Source organism: Vicia villosa, linkage group LG1, assembly GCF_029867415.1.
Source record: "Vicia villosa cultivar HV-30 ecotype Madison, WI linkage group LG1, Vvil1.0, whole genome shotgun sequence".
NCBI lineage: Eukaryota > Viridiplantae > Streptophyta > Magnoliopsida > Fabales > Fabaceae > Vicia > Vicia villosa.
The window spans coordinates 180,540,853-180,567,182 of NC_081180.1; the positions used below are offsets into that span (position 1 = coordinate 180,540,853).

Sequence of the window (26,330 nt, forward strand, 5' to 3'; positions counted from 1 at the left end):
AGCATCCGCAAGCAAGGTTGGAACTGGATTTCCAATTAAGAAGATCTTAATTGCATTGATGTCAATGAAATCGTTAATGTTAGGGAACAAAAACAATCCGTAGATAAGCAAAGCCAAGATTTCCTCAAAAGCGCTCATATCTTGGATGCTGACGAAGTACCGAGCTTGATCAAACAGGAATTTGGAGGGCAATCCTTGAATTCCTCCTCTACTCACCATATGAGTTCTGATGTCGACTACGTTTAAAGGAGTAGTTGCAGCAATGATAATGTCGTCAGGATTCTTTTCCAAGTCGGAGTACGGATCTTGCGCGTACACGGGTATTCCAATCAGACGAGAGTACTCCTCTAACGTAGGCATGAGCTGATAATCTGGAAAGGTGAAACAGTGATACGTTGGATCGTAAAACTGTACCAAGGTGGGAAGGATTCCATCCACAATGTTGGTATTGAGCAAAGGCAGAAGTTTTCCATACTTCTCCTTGAAAGCCTGGGGGTTGACCACCAGTTTTCCGAGCTTTCCCAGTTCCTCGACCTGGGGAATCTTGAAGGTGTATTTCCTAGCTCTCTTTCTTCCATAATCCATGGTATAGATCCTTAAGTCCTTTCTCCGTTTCTCTCTTTCTATGAAGTTCAAAACGTTCGTTATTTAGTTTCCTTGAAAAACGACTCGAAAAAGACTCTTTTTGTTTTTAGTTGTTTATTAATGAATGATGCATGAATGCATGAATGCACACACAAGAGTTCTAAACAAACATGGCGTTGAAGGGTATAGTGGTCATGAAGTCAAAACGCAAACCCCGCCCCAATGGTAAACTAAGGTTAAGGATTTTTGTACCTGTAGAACGGGTTCTAGGGGTCTCAGAGTTTTTGCTCAACCTTAAAGATACGTTGATTGGTATCTATAAGAGAGTTTCCTCTGAGTGTAGTATCTGCGTGACAATTACTTCCGTAATCACCGCTCTACGTCCTAAAAAAAGCTTTAAGTGGGGTTAATGTGTTTCTAGGTCCTCCTGGTACAAATCAGTCTCGGAATGCAGTGGCGCAGTTAATCACAACCAGCCAGGCAAATCCCAAGAGTAGAATTGTGAACCAAGATTAGAGGGCCTTCACCAGGAAGACATCCTCCATCCTATCTTATGTTGCACTCAAATCCGGGTATAGGATTTCTCACCACAAGGGGGAATCAAGCCCTTTCCCGATACAGAATAAACAAAGTAAACAAATATATATGCAACAAACACATGATATGACACAGAGGTTAGGCAGGACCTCTCTTGTTTGAGGGGGAATTTGGCATCCCTAATTCCTCATTGGGGCTGGACCAGCAACAGGTCAACCATTGGTTTGGATGAAAAACCAAGGTTTTTAACACTTATATCCCCAGCAGAGTCGCCATTTTTCTGTGGTGTCGTTTTCTTTACCTCCCCGTTTCACTTGGGAGGACGGCACGCTAAACCCTTCACGCGAAATTTGGAAGGAGAATGCGCCCGTGGTGGGATGAATTTTGTTTCAGTTCTTCCTACGATATCACACGAACTTTCTTATTTGTCCTACGAGTAGGAAAGGGGAAAAAAGATCTCAACTAAACCCTAAGAGTTTGCTAAGTGTGGGGATTTCACCTAGACTAGAAATTCTGGAGTCCGGGGGGTCGGTTATACATAGGGAAGTGTTTAAACACCCTACATATCTGTAGTACTCTACAGGAACCTTCTCTGTGTCATTGTGTTTGTGTTTATTGCTAATGATTGGGAAAGTTTCTCCTTTGTGTTAGGAGAAGGAATTGAATTGATTTGAAAAGACAGACAGACAGACAGACTGACTATTTTTGGTATTTTATTAGCTCGCTGAGATTCCTTGTGAACCTCATGCCTACATATCCCTAGTGGAAGTCAGAGCTTAATGTAGTTCGGGGAACTAACTAGGGAAATTAATGTTTTTTGGTGCCTTGCTTGAAGCTCAAGGTTGAAGCTTGGAAATAAATCTCTGTTTACAGTAAAGAGACATGAAATCATCTTTACAGAGAGGTATTTGTACTATTCTACCACAAACATTTTGAAAGAGTGACAGAATAATTGAATTCATTTCATTCAAGAGGGGGACCTTACTTGTGTGTGCAAGTATGCCAGTCAGATGCCTCTTAAATGAAAGAAAGATGCTCGTCCAAATTAGGGAAAGTGTACAAGTCTGGGGATGTGCCAGAGCATGTCTTTCAGAGTCCTAAATGGGAGACTTTGATTGAAATTGAAATTGAAATGTAATGTTTGTTTGTTTGAATGTGGTAGAGTAGTAAAAATATCTCTCTATAGAGATAAGCTATGTCTATCTACTGTATAAAAGATTTGACTTTAGCTGGCTTGTATGAGGCCCAAGCTTGAGGCTTTTTGACTGATTTATTAATAATTTGACTCTGGGAGATGACTCCACTGGGGATTAATTACAGGGTGTTTTTTTGGTGTTCTGTACAAAGCCCAGAATTGAGGCTGACTCTATTTAGAGAGTGCTCTATTTGTGTGCCTTGTACAAAGTCCAAGGTTGTGGCTAACTGCTGAGGATAATTGAATGAATGACTCTATTTTAAGTGCCTTGTACAAAGCCCAAGGTTGTGGCTGACTCTGGCTAAGGAAAACATTATTTTCTGCCTTGTACAAAGCCCAAGGTTGTGGCGGACTCTTTTTTAAACTGAGTATGGATGACTCTATGGGGAAAAGATCCTAGGTGTTAGGAATCTTTGACACATGAAAATATGGTTTATCTGCCTTGTACAAAGCCCAAGGTTGTGGCTATTGAGTGATGAAGAACTCACTGGGGAGACTCTATTATCTGCCTTGTACAATGCCCAAGGTTGAGGCTGACTCTTGACAGGGGAGTTTTATTATTTGGGTGCCTTGTATGAAGCCCAAGGTTGAGGCTAACTGTTTTTGTTGGTTTTGACTCTACTGGAGAGATTTTATTTATTAAAAGACTGTTTTTCTTTGGAAGCTAACCCTTTCCAGGGATTTTTGACTCAGCTGGAGAATTTATTTGGTAAAAGACTGACTTTATCATGTTTTTTGGAGGCTGACCCTTTCCATGGGTTTTGACTCTTTTGGGGAAATTATCTCCTAAGAGAAATGAATCTTTGGTTTTTTTTTGACATTTTTATTAATTGACTTTGGAGGCTAACCCTTTCCAGGGATTTTTTATTGAAATGAAAGAATGTGTGGAAGCTAACCCTTTCCAGGGAAATTTATTGAAATGGAGGTTGATTTTAATTGACTTTGGAGGCTAACCCTTTCCAGGGGTTTTTATTGAAATGAAAGAATGTGTGGAAGCTAACCCTTCCCAGGGATTTTGTTAAAATGAATGATTTGGGTAGCACTCCATTAATTATTAAAGGATGAAAGGATTGGCAGAAAGATTATCTAGTGGAGACTTGTTGTTTAAAGCCCAAGATGAAGGCTGACTCAATGCTGAGGATGACCAAAACATGGATCCTAGACTCTACTAAGGAGGATTGATGAAGATAAGGGTGACAGAGACTGTCCATGTCTCTCATTCCAAAAAGTGTACTCAATATGAGATTGAGACAATCTTAGCTGGTTTAAAGTCTGGTTTAAAGAATGGAAGAAACTCACCAGGATAGGCTAAAAGGTAACTAAAGACCTGTTCCTATGTTTATAAGAAATCTGATGGGTCCTTGTATACAAGCTCAAGAGGAAGCTGGAAATGCTTTTAAGAAGCCTGTGGGTCCTTGTACAAAGCCCAAGAGGAGGCTAATCGAGGGTCCTTGTTATAGCACAAGAGAAAGCTATGTAGTTTTGAACTTATTTTGGCTCTAAGCAAATGGGTAAGAGGTTTCACCGGGAATAATTCCTCTTTGGGTGGATGTGTCCTATTATTTTTGGATTCTAAGGTTTTTACCAAGATGTTTCACCGGGAATAATTCATCTTGGGGGTTTGAACTACAGATCTCTAATTAGGAAAGAGCCTTCACCGGGAAGACATTCTCAATCCTAGGTCATATTCCTATAATATATATATAGTTTAATTGTCCTAGGGTTTATACTCAAACGTAGTTCTAAACTAATATATATATGCACAGTTTATATTTGACAGTAATTTAAATAAAGACTGTAAATTGAAAGCTTGTAAAGCCTATCCTGGATGGAGTGGAGGCCTTTGAAGAAGTATGTACAGAGCCTCAACAGTATTTTTGTTGTTTTGTTGATAACAGTTGAATATATATGATAAACAGTTAATGGTTTTTGAAAACAGAAGAAGTGAAGATGGACAAAGGTCACATAGGTATCTGAAGAGTTTCACCGGGAATAATGCCCTTCAAATACCAGAAGAATGTTTTGAAAACAGAAAGAAGATTTTGAAAATACAGTTTTGAAAACAAGCTAAGAAGTGAAGGTTTTTGGGACTTACACTCTATTAGAGGCCCAGTACTTTACAGTACTGGTGTAAAAGCAATTGAAAATGATTTGGGATGATACAAGGTTTTGTTGTTTGAAAACCTTAATCATTTGATTTAATCAGAGATTGAAAACAGTTTTTGAGAATTGACAAAAGTCAACTTAATTAAAGTAAAAATAAAGATTTCTTAATTAAGACCTAAACAATTAGGTTTTTATCATAAACTTTATTTACAAAATGATTAGGTTAAAACAAAGTGAATATATATTTAAAGTATTTAAGAAAAACACTTAAAACATACTATTTTAAACCTAATAAAAATATATGAAATAAATAATATTTTTATGATTTTTTTTTATTATTCACAAAATGGATATATTAAATGACAAGTGTGTGAAAAATGAAGTGAAAATAAATTAATTTGATAGGTTAAATAATTGGTTAAAGTTGTGAAGAAATTAAATGGGAAAAAGTGGTAAAAAATAAGGTTTTGTCACCAACCAGGTTTGAACCCACGCCCTTTGTATTACCAGCCCAAAACAACACCACTGAGCCAACGCGCGCTTGGTGTCATATGCATGGTTCCATTGCAATTCATATATTACTCAAATGCATAGAAGCGAAAAAAAGAAATAAAATCAAAAGGTCTGGGGCGAGGGGGATTCGAACCCCAGACCTTGGGCACGCGCAACACACAAACACTCTTTACCACTGGGCTATCACGTTTTAGTCGTTAATGAAACAGGTATCAATCAAAATAAAATAAACTTAGACCTGAGTTTGAAAATTTGCGCGCCATCACCATCTTCGTCTTCAACCTCAAGCTCTCAAATTTCAAATTCATGAACTTGCTCATCTCTCAACCATTTGCAAAGATGTAAAGACCAAACTTGCTCTAAATTCACTCACGATTCTAAATATGTAACTATCATAAATTTATATCAACTATATCTAACTAATTTACCAGAAATCGTGAAGAACCCTAGAATTTCAAAATCAAATTAAATGACTATGCTGAAAGATAAATGAATGGTGATAGAGGGTTTTCAATCCTCTGATGATGCTGAACAAGATAGAATCGAGCTATTTCACAAAGAGTGCTTAAATTAGAGAGGTGAGGTTCAGAAACTTACCTCTGAAAATGGAGGTCGTGAGGATGATAGAGAGCACCTGGGCTTGAATGAATGATCTCAATAGCTTCCCTGAGACTCAATGATGCTAACTGGATGCTTATTGGAGCTTGAATCCTCCTGAATTGCTCTATGGACCTCCCTCGATTTCAGCTTCAAGTGAACATGGAGGTTGTTGAATTTGGAGTTACAGATGAGCTGCAGCCATCTGGTTAGCTTCACTATGACCTGAGGAGTGTGCCTGGATGATTGGCTTGGCTCGGAACCTCCTGAATTACTCCATGGACCTCCAACTGCAAATGCTCCAAAGTGAGAGCAACAATGGTGTTCCTCCACTTACAGAAGTGATCCAGGTGCTTGGATCACCTCAAATGACCTCCCTTGAGATGTTAGAATGTTCACTTCTCAAAGATGAGCTCTGGTTTGAAGAAATCGATTCTTCTGGCCAAAGAACTTTGAAAAATAATGAACATGAGAAGAGAAAGAGAAAGCAAGGAATATGGTTGCTTTGGTGTGTTTTCTGAATGAGAATGAGGCCTCTATTTATAGGCAATTGGTTCAGTACTGAGTGAGAGTGTGAGCTTGCTTAATGGAAGAGTTTTGGTTTCTTAGCCATGAGGAAATTCAAGGAATCTCCAAAATGCAATGATGCATTTTCGAGCCAGCTCTCCCAACCATTGATCTTGCAGGATCTTAGGGAACATTTCTGATATGTAGCAAGTTTCTATTGGCTTAGGAGAAGATTCCAATTGGTGAATCATTGCTTATCATAAATTCTCAAAAGTAATGATTACATAATCACATGTTCTTGATTTTGGGAATCTTCTTCAATCTTCATGCCATGGTGAAAATGAATGCATGGTATTGTTTCAGACATGTTATGGGTCGTGTAGCATCCATCCATGAAGCAAAATGCACAAAATTGCAAAGTTCCAATTTGCACATGACCTATAATTTTACTTCATGAGGCCAACTTTGAACAAGCATAACTCCTAGCTCAAATTGAATTTGGAAAAGGTTGAACACAATTTGGAAAGCCCTAAACATCTACTTCAAATCATTAGTTTATGTCTTCTTCAGAATCATTTGGGAAATTTGTGAAAAATGAGCCCAAAGTTGGATGAAAACTAGGTTAAAACACTTAGAAAAATTTCTAAGTGTTTATGACCTAAACTTCAAAATTTCCAAAACTTCATAAATGGTTGATCTTTTGGAAAAAGTTCCCTTGTAAGATGTTGTTTTATTTTGCAAGATCTACAACTTTCATGTTGGAAGTTTTTTGAGTTGTGTAGGTGAAATTTTGAGTTCTCACCATGCCTTCAAAACCCCTAATTCCCGACTTTTCGCTCCTTGATGATTTTCTTTGAATTTCTTTGGCCAAATGACTTTGACATCCATATATTGATGATATTGATCTTTGAAAGTCATTTTTTGACCAAAAACCTTAAAAGTCAATGATGATCCTTCACAGTTGACTTTTTCCTGACAAAGTGAATTTTTGGGTCTTTGTGTAGAAATAAGATCTTCTCCTCAAATGAATGATGTAAATGGATTATATTGAGGTAGTAGAGATTCTTGAATCATGTCTTGAGTTTTGGATTCATGCCCTGAATAAAAGTCAACTATCTTGGTGAATTAGGTCAAAACCCTAATTTGTCGACCATGTGAAAATAATGACTGTAGACTTTGAATTGAAGTGTGATGTCCAGTAGATCTTGTAATATGAGATATTTGAAGATGATTGATGTCTTTGAATGATCCCCTGAGGTTTTTTAAGGTTTCCCAAATGTGATCTCTGATTTCAGTCCTTGATAGGCTCAAAACCCTAGTCTGGTGACCTGAGTAAACCTGTACTCAGATGACTGGATGTCTAATCAATGATAGATGAGAAAGATGAAGTTCTTGAGCGCCATGATTGTATTAGGGACTAATCCTTGTATTGATTGATCCTTTGCCTGAGCTTTCTTGTCTTTGAGCATCCTCGATTAGATACCAGATGGAGAATGACTGCTCTGGGAATTTGTCTTGACCTGATGAAAAATCCTGAAGATATGCCATCTCAGGGGGGTCAAAAATTAGGGTATGACACCACCATATTAAATCTCTCTTCCTTACTTCTCTTGTTAACCAAGCACCATAAGTTTCATACTTCTCTTCTTGTTAACCAAGCATACCTTTAGAGATTCAATAATATATATATATATATATATATATATATATATATATATTGAGTCTCTAAGTGATACCATGTATAAATATATATAAATTTATGTTGTATTTTATTGAGCTTTGTTAGAAAAAGATTTATTATTGAATTTTTAGATCAGTCTATAAATATTTAAGAAGGTTTTAATTTAACTTGAGGTAAAAGTTATTTGTGTTTGGGGTAAGTTCTTAGTAATCTCAAGATCATGTTGTATAAATGTTTGTGACGTAAGTATGAAGTGCGCCTAAGAGGGGGTTGTTGGATAAATAAATCCAGCGTCACCCTTAGGGATTCGAATGGGCTTAACATCCTAACCCATGGCGCCTAGAGAGAGCTTACAAACCTCGCTTTAGGTGCAGCCCCTGAGGGCTCATACTATAAAGAAATAAAGTTGCGCCCTCACTAACAGCAATTGCTTTTAGCGCAGTGGTAAGCGCTTGATCCTATAAGTGGTATCAGAGCATGGTCATGGGTTCGAATCCCCCCGGCTGACACTGGGGGGGAGATTGTTGGATAAATAAATCCAGCGTCACCCTTAGGGATTCGAATGGGCTTAACATCCTAACCCATGGCGCCTAGAGAGAGCTTACAAACCTCGCTTTAGGTGCAGCCCCTGAGGGCTCATACTATAAGGAAATAAAGTTGCGCCCTCACTAACAGCAATTGCTTTTAGCGCAGTGGTAAGCGCTTGATCCTATAAGATATTGTTAGAACAAGATTTGTTCTGATCAATTATCTTAGTTTTGATGATAACAACAATATGAATTTTGCTTAAGATAACATGGTACTCTAATCCAATGCAATTTCCTTTTCAGGAAATATATAAAGAGTATGCATAATTCAGCGCTCAGAAGATGTGTCTCAAAGGGTTCAGCATGCAACATCAGAACATGGTCTGGCAAGACATCAGAAGATGGTCGAAGCAGAATCAGAACATGGGTCTATGGAAGCATCAGAAGAACATGAGATCAGAAGCACTGAAGCTCAGAAAATGGTATCACGCAACAGAAGCACTTCAAGGTCAGAAGATCAGAAGATGCTATGCACCAAGCTGTTTGACTCTGATGATATTCAAACGTTGTATTCACAAACATCAGATCAGAAGAAAGTACAAGTGGCAGGCTACGCTGACTGACAAAAGGAACGTTAAAGCTATTAAAGGCAACGTCAGTAGACACAGCGTGAACAAGGCTCGAGGTAGTTGACAAAAGCGTATAACATTAAATGCAATGCTGTACGGAACACGCAAAGCATTAAATGCACTCAACGGTCATCTTCTCAACGCCTATAAATATGAAGTTCTGATGAGAAGCAAGGTTACCAACTCTGAACGAATTCTACACCTATTCTGTGAATATCAAACTTGCTGAAACGCTGTTAAACTCAAAGCTCAGAATCTTCATCTTCGTCAAAGCTCACTACATTGCTGTTGTAATATATTAGTGAGATTAAGCTTAAACGATAAGAGAAATATCACAGTTTGTGATTATAGCTTTTAAGAAGCAATTGTAATACTCTTGAATTGATTACATTAAGTTGTAAGTAACTAGAGTGATCGTGTGGATCAGAATACTCTAGGAAGTCTTAGAGGTTATCTAAGCAAGTTGTAACTAGAGTGATCGTGTGGATCAGTATACTCTAGAAAGTCTTAGAGGGTATCTAAGAAGTTGTTCCTGGAGTGATCAGTGTGTGATCAGAAGACTCTGGAAGACTTAGTTGCTGACTAAGTGGAAAACCATTGTAATCCGTGCGATTAGTGGATTAAATCCTCAGTTGAGGTAAATCATCTCTGCGGGGGTGTATTGGAGTAGTTTAGTTAACAACGAACCAGGATAAAAATAACTGTGCATTTTATTTTTATCGTTCAAGTTTTTAAAGTCACACTTATTCAAACCCCCCCTTTCTAAGTGTTTTTCTATCCTTCAATTGGTATCAGAGCGCCGGTTCTAAGGTGCAAGCACTTAACCGTGTTTAGAAAAGATTCAGGAAGAGAAAAACGCTTCAGTAAAAGATGGCTGATGGAACTGAAAAATCTACATCTACATCTGGCTCTGCTGAGCAACACAACGGTAACAATGGTTATACTAGACTGCCGGTATTTGATGGTGAAAACTTTGAATACTGGAAAGATAAACTGGAAAGTTACTTTCTTGGTCTAGAAGGTGATCTATGGGATCTTCTGATGGATGGTTACAAACATCCAGTAAATGCCAATGGCGTAAAGCTGACAAGGCAAGAAATGAGTGATGATCAAAAGAAGCTTTTCAGGAATCATCATAAATGCAGAACTGTTTTGCTGAATGCTATCTCTCATGCTGAGTATGAGAAAATATCAAACAGGGAAACGGCCTATGATATATATGAGTCCCTGAAAATGACTCATGAAGGAAATGCTCAAGTCAAGGAGACTAAAGCTCTTGCTTTAATCCAGAAGTATGAAGCCTTCAAAATGGAGGATGATGAAGACATTGAAAAGATGTTTTCAAGATTTCAAACTCTTACTGCTGGATTGAGAGTTCTTGACAAAGGATACACCAAGGCTGATCATGTAAAGAAGATCATCAGAAGCTTACCCAGAAGATGGGGTCCTATGGTGACTGCATTCAAGATTGCAAAGAATCTGAATGAAGTTTCTCTGGAAGAGCTGATTAGTGCCTTGAGAAGTCATGAAATAGAGCTGGACGCAAATGAGCCTCAAAAGAAAGGTAAGTCTATTGCATTAAAATCTAATATCAAGAAATGCACTAACGCTTTTTAGGCTAGAGAAGAAGATCCTGAAGAATCAGAATCTGAAGAAGACGATGAACTATCCATGATCTCCAGAAGGGTAAATCAACTCTGGAAGAGCAAGCAAAGGAAGTTCAGAGGCTTCAGAAGTTCAAAGAGATTTGAACATGGAGAATCTTCTGATGACAGAAGATTTGACAAAAAGAAGGTCATGTGCTATGAATGCAATGAGCCTGGACACTACAAGAATGAATGTCCAAATCTTCAGAAGGAAAATCCCAAGAAGAAGTTTCATAAGAAGAAAGGTCTTATGGCAACCTGGGATGAGTCAGAAGATGATTCAGACTCTGAAGATGAGCAGGCTAACTGTGCGCTGATGGCGACAGAAGATAACGGATCAGAATCTACATCAGAATCAGATTCTGAAGAGGTATTTTCTGAACTTACTAGAGATGAGTTAGTTTCCAGTTTAACTGAACCTCTGGAACTCAAGTCTCAGATTAGTATCAAATACAAAAAGCTGAAAAAGCTATTTGAATTTGAAACAAAGAAGCTTGAGTTGGAGAATTCTGAATTAAAAGAAAAACTTTTAAAATTATCCAATGATGTTGGATCTCCTTCTGATTCAGAAAAATCCACTCCTAGTCTAAACCATATTCTGAAAGAATATGATTTAAGTTTCAGGAAGTTCTTATCTAGAAGTATTGGTAGAAGTCAGCTAGCTTCTATGATATATGCCGTGTCTGGAAACAAAAGAGTTGGCATTGGTTATGAGGGTGAAACCCCATACAAACTTGAACCTGTTGATGAAATGAAACTCACATACAAGCCATTGTATGATCAGTTCAAGTATGGCCACTCCCATGATATTAGGCACACTTCACATGCTCAAAGTTTTCACATAACACACACCAAAAAGCATGTGACACAACCTAGGAAATATCATGAAACTCACATTAAGAATTATCATGCTGTTCCTCCTATTGCTTACAATGTTAAACCCAAGTTCAACACTACGCCAAATTTAATTTTTAACAGCACCCCTACTAAAGCGCTTCTGGTAAAAAGCGCTCTTATAGGTTGCACTAAAAACAAAATAAAAAAACACGCTAAAAAAGCGCTCTTAAAGGGGGGGGGTATGAGAGCGCTTCTGAAAAGCGCTGTGGTAGGGGGGGTGTATGAGAGCGCTTTTGAAAAGCGCTTTGGTAAGGGGGGGGTATGAGAGCGCTTTTGAAAAGCGCTTTGGTAATGGGGGGTATGAGAGCGCTTTTCAAAGCGCTGCTATAGGGGGGTTTAATGAGAGCGCTTTTTGCTAAAAAGCGCTGGTATAGACCAGGCTATGAGAGCGCTTTTCTGAAGCGCTTTAGTAGCCTTTATTAGTAAAAATTAAAAACAAAAACACGCTTTCACTTTCTCACTTTCTCACTTTCTCACAGTACTGTTTCTCACTTTCTCTGCAACTGAAAAACCCTCCCTCCGTCGCCAGCCACAGCCACCACCGTTCGTCCCTCCGTCGCCAGCCACCACGTTCGTCCCTCCGTCGCCAGCCACCACCGTCGTTCTCTCCTCCGTCTGACTGTGCAAGGTAATATGATTTATGGGTTTAGTTTTAAGGGTTTCAACTAAGGGTTGCATTGCAATTTGAGAATGAAGCATATTACATGTTTGATTAAATGTCTTTAGAGTGTTATATATTTTGAAGTTTTGTTAAGTTTTTATTGTTCTCTCTTAAATCTTTGTGTCTTAAAGATTCATCATGTATTAGAATATTCTAAACATAGTTAGACACTTAACCGGTTTAATTTGGTTGATGTAAAAGGGAATTGAAGATTCAGTTCCGGTTTTGATTTTGATTTTGAGTTTAGTTTAATTTAAATAGCTATGGCAATTGAAGATTCAGTTCCGGTTTTAACAAATTCTGATTCTGTTGAGCAGGAAAAAGTGCTTCCTTTAACTGATAGTATGATGGAATGGGGTTTAGGGATATTTGGTTGGTTAGAATTTGTGCAGTGCATTCTTGTTTCATTTGCAATGTTCTTTGAAGTTCTATTAAGGTTCTCTCATCCTGTGTGATCTTTATTAAGTTTAGAGATTGTTTAAATCAGCCCCTGTACTGTGTGTTCTTTATTAAGTTTAGAGGTTTGAATCTTGGGACCGGATCGATTGCACTTTAGGATTTTTAGCACCGGTTAACTACGTGTTCAGGTTTTTCTTTAATAGTTGGACTGTGAATTCTGTTTCTGCTGATGTTTTGGATTTCTATAAAAAGGATTTCTTTCAAATGGTGCAATATATAGTAATTTTTCCTCTTTTTTTCGCCACCTGTAAGCTATATGATTATGGTATTTGTATTTTACCTTGCCCATATCTTCGTTATTATCAAGGTTATGTTAAATTAAGAAAAGTTTGGTGATAAGAATTTTGCATTATCATTATTATTTTACTATGCAACTATGCTTAATTTTATGTTTCAAAAGGAGAAAACTAGTAACACGAACTTCAGAATTTCATGTAAAAGGAATGTAAATGACCTTAACTGTGTGTTCTTTATTAAGTTTATAAAATGGTCTTGGACTTTATAATTTTAATTTTAATCATATTATTTAACTGCATCGTGTGTGTGTGTTTAATTTTACAGTTACTTTGAAGTCTCTGGTTTCTACTTGTACAACGCCGATTCAAACCTACCCATCTCCCACATCAAGTCTAACTAAGGTTACTATCCCTTTCTTCTTGCTTATAGTTTGTTATTTTCTGCTTATAGTTTATTGTTTATGGTTCTATTTAATATCAATTTAGTGTCTCTCAACCAGTTTTTTGGTTTGTGGACTTATATTAATTACCTTGAAATAAGGTAATGTCTTCTTTAAGAAATCGGGTATTCTGATTAGGTATTCTGATTAGGTATTCTATTATGATGATAGCTATTTATTATCTTGACAGAATTCCTTAGTACCTGATAGAGAAACCAAGAAGCATTTGTTTAGCTTAATTAAGTCATGGATAAGACATGGATGAGATCAAACCGATTGTCGAAAGAGTACGAGAAAGGGGTATGGGAATTCGTTGAGTTTGCGGTTAAGCACTCCGAAGACCCGCTTCGAATGCCGTGTCCTTGCTTGGGTTGCTGTTATGGGGATAAGGTTGACGGGAAACAGTTGGGATCCCATTTACTACGGTTTGGAATTGATAGAAGTTATACATGTTGGACAATGCATGGTGAGAAAAGGAACGGGAATGCTGGGTCGAGTTGTAATAGGAAGTATGCTTCAAACGACGATTGCACAGACACATACGATTGCGATCGAGTCGAAGAGATTGCAGAAGCGCTTGAAGAAGATCTTGCGGATTGTCCCAAAATGTTTGAGAGGTTGGTAAGCGATGCAGAGAAACCGTTGTATGATGGTTGTTCAAAATTCACAAGATTGTCTGCGGTGTTAAAGTTGTACAACTTAAAGGCGGACAATGGATGGTCGGATAAAAGTTTCACAGAGTTATTAGCCCTTATGAAAGATATGCTACCAGAGGATAATGTTCTTCCCAATCGAACGTATGAAGCCAAAAAGATGTTGTCCTCTATTGGCATGAGCTATGATAAGATACATGCATGTCCAAACGATTGCGTTTTGTTTCGAAACGAGTATGCAGCGTTGAATGAGTGTCCTAAATGTGGTGCCCCTCGATATAAGAAAAAGTTGTCTCCTGCTAAAGTCTTATGGTATTTTCCTATAATTCCGAGATTTAGACGCATGTATCGTAGTGAGACCGATTCAAGACACTTAACTTGGCATGCAGATGAAAGAATTATTGATGGAAAGTTGCGACATCCGGCAGACTCACCACAATGGATGAAAGTTGATACTGAATATCCTGAATTTGGAAAAGAAGCAAGAAACCTTCGGTTGTCATTGTCTACTGATGGAATGAACCCGCATGGTATTCAAAGTATCTCGCATAGCACATGGCCTGTGATTCTTATGATCTATAACCTACCTCCGTGGCTATGTATGAAGCGTAAGTACATGATGTTATCTATGCTAATTTCTGGGCCTAAACAACCAGGGAATGACATAGATGTATACTTGGCACCCTTAATCGAAGATTTAAAGTTTTTGTGGGAGAACGGTGTGGAGGTTTACGATGGGTATAGGAAGGAAAGTTTCAACTTGAGGGCGATGTTGTTTGGAACAATTAATGATTTTCCAGCATACGGAAATTTATCCGGGTACAGCAATAAAGGTCAAAAGGCGTGTCCCGTTTGTGAAGATGAAACTGATACGACACGATTGGAGCTTTGTCAGAAGAATGTCTTTCTCGGCCATCGTAGATTCTTAAATTCTAATAATCACTACCGTGGGTGGAGAAAAGCATTCAACGGAAAGGCCGAACACGGTACAGCCCCGCCTTTTTTGTCAGGTGATCAAATTTTTGAAAAGGTGAAAGATGTGAGCACTCAGTTTGGCAAGCCTTTTGCACATTCACTTGTCAAGGGTGGGTGGAAGAAGAAGTCAATTTTTTTTGAACTTCCATATTGGAAGACGTTGTACGTAAGACATTTCCTGGATGTTATGCATATTGAAAAAAATGTATTTGACAGCGTCATAGGTACGTTACTCAATATACAAGGAAAGTCTAAGGATGGCCTTAACATAAGGAAGGACATGGTAAACATGGGAATGAGAACTGAATTGGGACCCGTGACGAAAGGAAGACGAACATATCTACCACCTGCTGTTTACACTCTATCTAGAAAGGAGAAGAAAACATTGTGTAAGTTTCTCAGTGAAGTTAAAGTTCCAGAAGGCTACTCTTCAGATATTAGAAGACTTGTGTCCATGAAAGACCTCAAGTTAAAGAGTTTGAAGACGCATGATTGTCATGTTATAATGGAACATTTTTTACCAATAGGTATACGTTCTATTCTTCCAGAAAAAGTAAGAAGCGCAATAACTAAGCTGTGTTTCTTCTTCAGGTCAATTTGCAGTAAGGTGGTCGATCCCGCGATCTTACCAACATTGCAAAAAGAGATAGTTGTTACTTTATGTGATCTTGAAATGTATTTTCCTCCCTCGTTTTTTGACATAATGGTTCATCTAGTCGTGCATCTTGTGAAAGAGACACAATTGTGCGGACCAGCTTATATGAGATGGATGTACCCTGCTGAACGTTATATGAAAATATTAAAAGGGTACGTGAAAAACAGAAGTCGACCGGAGGGCTGTATTGCGGAACGATACGTTGTTGAAGAAGCGGTTGAGTTTTGTACTGAATATCTGTCAAATGTTCAATCTATTGGACTCCCTAAGTCTCATATTGTCGAAAAAAAAGAAGGAAAAAGGCTAATTGGAAATAAAGTTGTGACAGTATCAATGGTCGAACGGGATCAAGCGCACTTGTATGTTCTGCACAATGAGATTGAGGTTGAGCCGTATGTTGAAATGCACAAGATTGTTCTCCGAGATTTAAATCCAAATAGAAATGAGAACTGGATAGTATGAGAGCACAATCGAAGTTTCATACCGTGGTTTAGGGATCATATTTATTCAAAGTATCGTTCAGATCCTGCTTCAGTAACAGAAAGGTTGAGATGCTTAGCCTATGGTCCAACTGTAATTGTGCTTTCTTATAGCGCATACGCAATTAATGGATACACATTTTATACCAAAGAACAGGATGATAAAAGTACTATGCAAAATAGTGGTGTTACCTTGGTGGCTGAAGCAATGCACATATCAAGTGCGAATGACTTAAATCCGAAATTTGCAAATTTGTCATATTTTGGGGTTATCGAGCGCATTTTGGTGTTTGATTACGCGAAGTTTCAGATTCCTGTATTTGGTTGCAAGTGGGTTGAAAATAATAGTGGCATACGAATGGATAAGTCAGGATTTTTACAAGTGGATCTCAATAGGGTAGGGTACAAAGATGAGCCTTTCATTCTAGCCTCTCAAGCTAAACAAGTGTTCTATGTCAATGATCCTTCAAGTACGAAATGGTCTATAGTGCTTTTATCTAACAAAATAGTTGATGAAAACATTGAAGATCAAGGTGATATTGGTGTTGGCATTGATTCTTGTACAAGAAGCGATCAAAATGAGAATGAATCTTGTACTAGAAATGATCATAATGAGGGTATTTGGATTAATCCAACCGTCCGTGTTGTTAAGAGACGCGTTGAACACAATCCTACCAAGAAAAGAAAGAGACGTTAGTGATAAAGGTAATAGTTTTATTCACTTTGTACCGATTGTTTTATTCAATAGTATAGTACTTATTCAATTTGTTTTATTCAATTTGTACCGATTGTTTTATTCAATTTGTACCGATTATTTTATTCAATTTTTACCGACTAATTTGTTTTGAACCATGTATCCGTTTGTCGACTTCTTTACATGTAAATATACTATTTTGACGACTCCGGAGCTGCTCATGCACTTATCTTTACATTTCGGGACTGTTTTTTTATCGGTTTTGCTTCTGCCCGTAATCAAAAGTCGGGCTTAGGGTCTGAATTTCGGAAAACCGACTTTATTTTTGAGTCCGTGGGGACGTTTTACCATAGCCATGTAAATTTCGTTCAATTCCGACAACTTTATTTTTTGACGCTTATTTTGATTTGTACCGATTTCGTTTCCGATTTACTTGTACATGCATGGTTTGACTTCCATTTTACTTGTATAGATTGTTAGCTTATTAATAGTGTACTAATGTGCTTTAGTTTGTTTGATACAGGTTAAATGGCTCCGGATAGAGATGCTCCACCTGAAAACTCACAAGAAAGAGATGCTCAAGAAAGAGATGCCACGGATACAAATGCTCCACCTGATACTGAAGCAAAAGAAGTTGCATGAGGCATCACTATCATGAAGGGAATCGTTCGACATAGAGACCAAGGATTAGTATACCGATTGGAATGGAATTCTGATAAACAAGCAATTGGTCCTAATTCTGCAAAGTTGACAAGTTATATTGGTACACTTGTTCGTATGCATATTCCGGTCTCCGTAGCTAGATGGAATATGAAAAGCAAAGACTTGGATGAGAAAAAAGACGCGATTTGGGACGAGCTTCAGGTATATATCATATATGGTTAATTGTTGTTATTATCTTGACGATAAATTGTTTAAATTACTTATACTAACACACTATGCGTATGTTTTTTTGCAGAGGACTTTTGAGATACCAGATGATCGTAGACGCTACATACTTGGTTTGGCCGGCAAAAGATATAGAGGGTGGAAAGCTTTTTTGACAAACACTTATCTTAAGGATAAAGATGGAAACTTTCTTGAAGAGGCACCGGGACGGCCAAAAAAGTATGAGATCTTCATTGGTGAAGAAGATTGGGCTAAGTTTGTAGAGCAAAGAGATGAAGATTTTCGGAAAAGGAGTGCCAAGAATAGTGAGAGAGCATCCAAACCCGCATATCCATACAAAAAAGGGCGTTTGGGATATGCACGCTTGGAGGATAAAATTGTAAGTAAATAGAAATGCGTTTTAATTAATTGTCTAAATGTGTTTTATTTGATGATTTTATCATTTGTGTCAATGCATAGTTAGAGGAGACTAAAAGTGAGGAAACCTCACTTCCTGAACATGTGTTGTGGAGGGAAGCTCGTGTGGGCAAGGATCATGCTGTCGATCCCGAAGTTCAGAGAGTTTTTACTGAATGTGTAAGTATAATACTGTGTCTTTAATTAAATCAAATTTTTTTTAATATATAAATGATTTTTTAATGTAAATGAATTACAGGAGACCTTGTCGCAATCGGCATCCACCGGTGAGGGGAGCATACTTAGTAGAGCACTAGATGCTCCTGAGTATCCCGGTCGGGTGAGGGGTAAGGGTCATGGTGTGACTCCAACCTCTTTTTACAAGAGTCCTAGGAGAAGAAATCCTTCAAATGAAGAAGTGTTGCAAAAGTTGGCGGAATTGCAAGCACAAGTCTCTGAATTGCAAAGAGATAAAGAGGCGTATATGAGAGAAAAGTGCAACACTTCATCGGTGAAAGAAACTAGTGATAAGGCTAGTATCAACTATCAAAGGAAATTTCCCGAGGTAATTATAATTTTTTTTCCTTTTAAATTGTTCTATTTTATTAATGATAATGACTTTATATTTACTATTGGTTTAGGGCATTTCATCTTGCCAACTATACTTATCGGAACCGAGTTATCGACTAGTTGGCAAGGGAAAAGTGCACAACACTTTGGGAGATTTACTTCACCATAGACCGCTCCCGGATGGACACCTGAAAGTATCGGTGGATGTTGTAGTAGATCATGATGCGATGCTACCGGTACCTGACATGGTCTCAGAGACGACATTGCTGCGAGATGCAATAGGATCATTTGTTGCATGGCCCTCGGAGCTCATTACCATTAGTGATGAGGTATATTGAAAACGATTATGAATCATTTAGTTTTCGAATGTCAATTCTAAACCGTTTATTAATTATTTTTTACATTTTAATTTTAGACTGCTCCTATAAAACCCACAGTTAAGGGTAAAGGGATTTTACAGGAGGAGGAGTCCGTTGCATCACTAAAAGAGGTACATTTAAAGTGTTAATAATTAATCTGAATCTAAATCTGCATGATTTTATATTTTACACAACTTATATGATTTTTAGGCATCCGCTCGAGAGTCACAACAAGTGACGCAGCAAGTTCGTACCGTACCACCCACTGGTCCTCCGAAGCCAGCGGGAAAAAAAGGCGGTGCTTTTGTGCCTCGGTACCGGTCGACGCTCGCAACAATGGTTGATATGTCCGATTTGACGGATGGTGCTGCACGTGAAATCGTTATGGATGAGAGTGTCTTCGGTATTGAATTCAAGTCACTTATTACACTTGATGACTTGGAGGAGATTTTTAAGCATGATCAACTAGGCGTCAATAACATGCACTCATACATTCGGTAATATTCCCTCATCCGATATATTATTTAATTAGTCCCACAATATAATTTATTTACACATTTCAATGAAAATAATCTAATGTTTATTATGTTTTTATTTAAGGTTGTTGTATGACAGAGTGTTGCGCGGGACTCCGTTGTCTAACAGATTCCGTTTCGTGTCTTCCGCCCACTGCAGCGGAATGGCAATTGATTCGGAACCGGAATCAGTTAGACAGTGCTTAGTAGATAGATTCATGTCCACCGGCAATACAGAATGTCTGCATCTTTGGGCGTATAATACTCGACCAGTAGGGTTAGTTTCTCATTCTTTGTTCATCTAATCTCTGTTTCTTTTGTGTATAGCAAAATTTTCATATAACCTATTGTTTTTATTTATAGAGCACACTGGTTGCTGCTTGCTATCAACCCTATAAGGGAAGTCGTGTATTATCTGAATTCGGTAAATGGTGAATGGACCAATTATCCGGCCATGAAGGACATCGTTGATTTGTAAGTGGGATCGTTCTAAATATATATTCGTGTATATTTATATATATATATTTACTTATTTGTGGAATTGATCTAAACATATGCTTTTATATATTTGTTAATTAGATCAATACAAGTGTTCCGAAGTCAACGGGACGCACAGGTATCCCGAACTAAATCTAGCAACATTACTTGGATCCAAGTGCAGGTACATTATTTTTCACAATGTTGCTTATAATATATTTATGCTACTTGATAAAACAATGCACAACTATAGAATCTTATTTGTTTTTCTATGTAGTGCCCGCAACAGAAAACAGTTACGATTGCGGATACTTTGTATTGAGGTTTATGAAAGAAATCCTTCAGGCAAATCAATTAGAGATTCCGATCACGGTATGAATTTATAACTTAAGATAATTTCATATAATTTATTACATTTAACTAAATGTATCATTCATATTTTGTTTTTGTTTTGTAGTACCTTGACGAATTCCGTGCCACTGGATACCCGAGACTTAAGTTGGAAGAAATAAAAGAGGATTTGTGTCATTTTTATATTAAGCGCTTTTTCATGTAGGATTTGTGTCGAATTGAAGTACTATAATATTATTGATGTTGTAATGATGTATATATATAATATTGGATATTATAATGGTATTATATTAGTATATATATATATATTGTCTTACTGATGGCTGAAATAATATAGTCGAAAATAAATTACAGGTCGAAAATATTACAGGCTGAAAACATATTACAGGTCGAAAATATTACAGGTCGACTGGGAGGATTAAATTACAGGCTGCACATTAAAATACCTCATTTAGCTACTAAAGCGCTTTTTAAAAAAGCGCTCTTAAAGGACCACATACTAAAGCGCTTCTTTTTAAAAGCGCTGCCAAAGATTACTAAAAAAGCAAAAAAAAAAAAAAAACAACATACTAAAGCGCTTTTGTAAAAGCGCTCTTATAGGGGGGGCTATAAGAGCGCTTTTTCTGGAAAAAGCGCTCTTAAAGCCCACCCTATAAGAGCGCTTTTATAAAAGCGCTTTAGTATGTTGCGTTTTTTTTTTTAATTTTTTCTCTCACAGGTGGGCCTATCACAGCGCTTTTCTGGAAAAAGCGCACTTAAAGGGGGGCCTACCAGAGCGCTTTTACCTGAAAAGCGCTCTTAAAGGGGGGCCTACAAGAGCGCTTTTTCAAGAAAAGCGCTCTTATAGGGGGGCCTACCAGAGCGCTTTTAAAAGCGCTTTCGTAGCCTATGCCAGCGCTGGCTTTGGCAGCGCTTTAAAGCGCTGTTAAAGGCCAAAAAAAGCGCTTTAAAAGCCCTTCCTCGTTGTAGTGCAATCAGAACTTGAGGAGAACTAACAAGAAAGGACCCAAGAAAATGTGGGTACCTAAGGATAAGATTATTCCTATTGCAGATATCCTTGGCTGCAAAAAGGACACAGCACAACATGTCATGGTACCTGGACTCTGGATGCTCACGACACATGACAGGAAGAAGGTCTATGTTCCAAGACCTGGTGCTTAAGTCTGGAGGAGAAGTCAAGTTTGGAGGAGATCAGAAGGGCAAGATAATTGGCTCTGGAACTATAAAGTCTGGTAATTCTCCTTCCATTTCTAATGTACTTCTTGTAGAAGGATTAACACATAACCTCTTATCTATCAGTCAATTGAGTGACAATGGTTATGATATAATCTTTAATCAAAAGTACTGCAAGGCTGTAAATCAGAAGGATGGCTCAATCCTATTTACAGGCAAGAGGAAGAATAACATTTATAAGACAGATCTGCAAGATCTTATGAGTCAGAAGGTGACTTGTCTTATGTCTGTTTTTGAAGAGCAGTGGGTCTGGCACAGAAGATTAGGTCATGCTAGTTTGAGAAAGATTTCTCAGATTAACAAACTGGATCTTGTCAGAGGACTCCCTAATCTGAAATTCAAATCAGATGCTCTTTGTGAAGCATGTCAGAAGGGCAAGTTCTCCAAACCTGCATTCAAGTCCAAGAATGTTGTTTCTACCTCAAGGCCATTAGAACTCCTGCACATTGATCTGTTTGGCCCAGTCAAAACAGCATCTGTCAGAGGAAAGAAATATGGATTAGTCATCGTAGATGATTATAGTCGCTGGACGTGGGTAAAATTCTTGAAACACAAGGATGAGACTCATTCAGTGTTCTTTGATTTCTGCATTCAGATTCAATCTGAAAAAGAGTGTAAAATCATAAAGGTCAGAAGTGATCATGGTGGTGAATTTGAGAACAGATCCTTTGAAGAATTCTTCAAAGAGAATGGTATTGCCCATGATTTCTCTTGTCCTAGAACTCCACAGCAAAATGGAGTTGTAGAACGAAAGAATAGGACTCTGCAAGAAATGGCCAGAACCATGATCAATGAAACCAATATGGCTAAGCATTTCTGGGCAGAAGCAATAAACACTGCATGCTATATTCAGAATAGAATCTCTATCAGACCTATTCTAAATAAGACTCCCTATGAATTGTGGAAGAATAAAAAGCCCAACATTTCATATTTCCATCCTTTTGGATGTGTATGTTTTATTCTGAACACTAAAGATCATCTTGGTAAGTTTGATTCCAAAGCTCAAAAATGTTTCCTTCTTGGATATTCTGAACGCTCAAAAGGCTACAGAGTATACAATACAGAAACATTGATTGTGGAAGAATCAATCAATATCAGGTTTGATGATAAGCTTGGTTCTGAAAAACCAAAGCAGTTTGATAATTTTGCAGATTATGATATTGACATATCAGAAGTTGTTGAGCCAAGAAGCAAAGCATCAGAAGCAGAGCTTCTCAGAAGCAAAGAATCTGAAGATCAAGTATCAGCTTCTCTGGACAATCTAAGCATTTCTGAAGAACCACCTGTCAGAAGATCATCCAGACTCACTTCTGGTCATTCAGAAGATGTCATTCTTGGAAAGAAGGATGACCCAATCAGAACAAGAGCATTCCTTAAGAACAATGCAGACTGCCAATTAGGTCTTGTATCTTTGATCGAGCCAACTTCTGTTGATCATGCTCTAGAAGATCCAGACTGGATAATTGCTATGCAAGAAGAACTGAATCAGTTTACAAGGAATGATGTTTGGGATCTTGTTCCTAGACCAGATGGATTCAATATAATCGGTACAAAATGGGTCTTCAGAAACAAGCTCAGTGAGAAAGGTGAAGTAATAAGGAACAAAGCCAGACTGGTGGCTCAGGGTTATAGTCAGCAAGAAGGAATTGACTATACAGAAACCTTTGCACCAGTGGCTAGGTTAGAATCTATTCGTCTATTAATTTCATTTGCCACTCAACATAACATCACTCTCTATCAGATGGATGTTAAGAGTGCCTTCTTAAACGGTTATATAGATGAAGAAGTTTATGTCCATCAACCTCCTGGTTTTGAAGACTCTATGTCTCCTAATCATGTTTTTAAACTAAAGAAATCGTTGTATGGATTAAAACAAGCTCCCAGAGCTTGGTATGAACGGTTAAGTTCTTTCCTTCTGGACAATGGTTTCACTAGAGGAAAAGTGGACACTACTCTCTTTTGTAAAACCTTTAAAAGGGATATTTTAATTTGTCAAATATATGTAGATGATATTATTTTTGGTACATCTAATGCTACACTTGGAAAGGAGTTTGCTGAGTCTATGCAGGCTGAGTTTGAAATGAGCATGATGGGAGAACTCAAGTATTTCCTTGGAATACAAATAAATCAAACATCAGAAGGAACGTATGTTCACCAAACCAAGTATGTGAAGGAACTTCTGAGGAAGTTTAATCTTCTGGCCTGCAAAGAAGCCAAAACTCCTATGCATCCAACATGCATCCTAGGTAAGGATGAGGTAAGTAAGAAGGTAGATCAGAAGCTATACAGAGGTATGATTGGATCTCTTCTATATTTGACTGCTTCTAGACCTGATATTCTGTTCAGTGTTTGTTTGTGTGCTAGATTCCAATCAGATCCTAGAGAATCTCATTTAACTGCTGTTAAGAGAATTTTAAGGTATCTGAAAGGTACTACTAATGTTGGCTTAGTTTACAGAAAATCTAAAGAATACAACTTAGTAGGATTCTGCGATGCTGACTATGCTGGAGACAGAATTGAAAGAAAAAGTACTTCAGGAAGTTGCCAATTTCTTGGAAGTCATTTGATCTCCTGGTACAGCAAGAAGCAAGCAACTATTGCTCTATCAACAACAGAAGCAGAATATGTCGCTGCTGCTGGTTGTAGTACACAGATGCTCTGGATGAAGAGTCAGTTAGAAGATTATCAGATATATGAGAGTAACATTCCTATATTCTGTGATAATACTTCTGCTATATGTTTATCTAAGAATCCTATTCTTCATTCAAAAGCTAAACATATTGAGATTAAACATCATTTCATAAGGGACTATGTTCAGAAGGGTGTTATTTCGTTAAACTTTGTGGATACAGACCATCAATGGGCTGATATCTTTACAAAACCCCTGGCTGAAGATAGGTTTAAGTTCATTCTGAAAAACATCAGTATGGATTTATGCCCAGAATGAGAAGATGAGAAGTTCTTATGTATGAGTATCTTCTGAAATAATTTTTTTTTATCAGAAGTTCTGATTGAAATCTTTTAGAAAATATGATTCGGTTATTACTAACGTTTCATTGTCTAAGTTGATTCAGAATCTCTTTTAAAGCAAAAACAGCTGTATCGTTTTATCTTGGGATAGTAAACCTGTCATTACTGTTCATGGATAAGCGCGCGTGCAGTTGAAGGGACGCCGACCATAGGTAACTGTGCTAGTCACCTCATTTGTCTTTATTATCTCTCCTCATTTCACGCAACATTAAATGCTATTCATCAATTGCTTCATTTTATTTTCTTTTAAATACTCTTCAAACGTTTTTGTTTTCCTATCTCTTTGCATTCCTCTTCAAGTTTTTTTTTCTCTCTCTCGTTTTTCTTCTCCTGCTCAAAATTTTTTTTTAAAAAAAAAAAAAAAAAAAAAAAAAAACCTAGCGTTCATCTTGAATCCTTTGTCTGGATCTCTTAGTCATGCTCTAAGCTTGTTGAAGATCTATGACTCAAAGGCGGCAGATCTCTGTATATCTCGGGATGGCTCTCCTAATACCTCTCAAGTCAGACCTCTTCTTTGATGTTGTTATCAACTTTCATCCAAAGACAGAAGACTTTCTCGAGTTATGGGAAGAGGCTAAGAATGATATTCTTAACTTTGATGTTGAGGGAAAGCCCCGTTTGCTACAGCAGTTCTCTGTTTGTGAACTGTCCCTCTCTTCCTCTTTGGTCTCTAGGATCTCTCCTACAGTGGAGGTTCTAGTCTGGAAGACAAGAAGTCCTCAGGGACTCTTGATGGGTTGACACAGAATGTGTCTAGCTAGGGTTTTGTTTTTTAATTTTTGTAGTCATTTCCTCTTTGGATGACTTTTTAAGTGTTGTGCAGATATAAAGAAGAGAATCTTCAGAAGCAAACACAAGAAGCAAAACCATAAGAAGTGTTATTCAGTAAAAAGAATAAGCTCTTGGAAACTGAAGCAAGCTGAGTGCTATCAAGCTTCAGATATCAGAAGCAAGAAAGAAGAATGAATCAGAAGCACTGATAATAGAATTTGATCCATATTTGTCTATTTGCTTTGACAAAATTCTATTTGCTCTGATACATTATTTTAGCCTATATAGCTCTGATATATATATGGCTCTGATACATATCATGTATTTTAATATACATTTTATGTTCTGACTCGTTCATGCTGACTTTTGTCATTTAGTTTTTGTTCAGTAACATTTCAGGATGTAGAGATGCTCTGATGATGCTCTGGTACATTCAACAATGTTCTGATACAAATCTAGCATGAAGTGATGTTGGTAGACATTCAAAGTTCTGAAGCTATCCGAGGGAAGCAGAAATCAGAAGATGTGAATGTTCTAAAAGATCCAGAAAACTCAAGTTCTGAAGCTGTCCTAGATGGAAGCAGGAATCAGAAGCTGTGAGTGTTCTAAGGATCTAACGAATTTCTAGTTCTGAAGCTGTCCAATGGAAGCAGAAGTCAGAAGCTATGAATTCTCTGAAGGCAGAAGCTTATGTGATCGTCTCTACCGAAATAATCAGGGAAGTCTTTTATTAAAGTTCTTCGAGTATTTATTTCAGGGGGAGATTATTTATCTCAGGGGGAGATTGTTAATCTCAGGGGGAGACATATTCATATGCTTATGCTATAGCTGTGTAATTTGTCTTTTGCCGTCTGCTCTTTCTGATCGCAAATTCATATCATTTATATTTGTTTTTGTCATCATCAAAAAGGGGGAGATTGTTAGAACAAGATTTGTTCTGATCAATTATCTTAGTTTTGATGATAACAACAATATGAATTTTGCTTAAGATAACATGGTACTCTAATCCAATGCAATTTCCTTTTCAGGAAATATATAAAGAGTATGCATAATTCAGCGCTCAGAAGA

The 26,330-nt window shown here is 37.6% G+C and overlaps 1 protein-coding gene across 1 annotated transcript; it reads left to right on the plus strand.

Moving 5' to 3' along the window:
• The first annotated feature begins 18,945 nt into the window (after positions 1 to 18,945).
• LOC131660457 (uncharacterized) lies at positions 18,946 to 25,320 on the plus strand. Its single transcript, XM_058929699.1, has 6 exons — positions 18,946 to 19,016; positions 19,096 to 19,382; positions 19,486 to 19,677; positions 19,764 to 19,874; positions 19,980 to 20,055; positions 25,315 to 25,320. Exons 2-6 carry the CDS (start codon positions 19,222 to 19,224, stop codon positions 25,318 to 25,320), a joined length of 546 nt encoding a protein of 181 aa, XP_058785682.1. The 5' UTR covers positions 18,946 to 19,016; positions 19,096 to 19,221.
• The last annotated feature ends 1,010 nt before the right edge of the window (positions 25,321 to 26,330 follow it).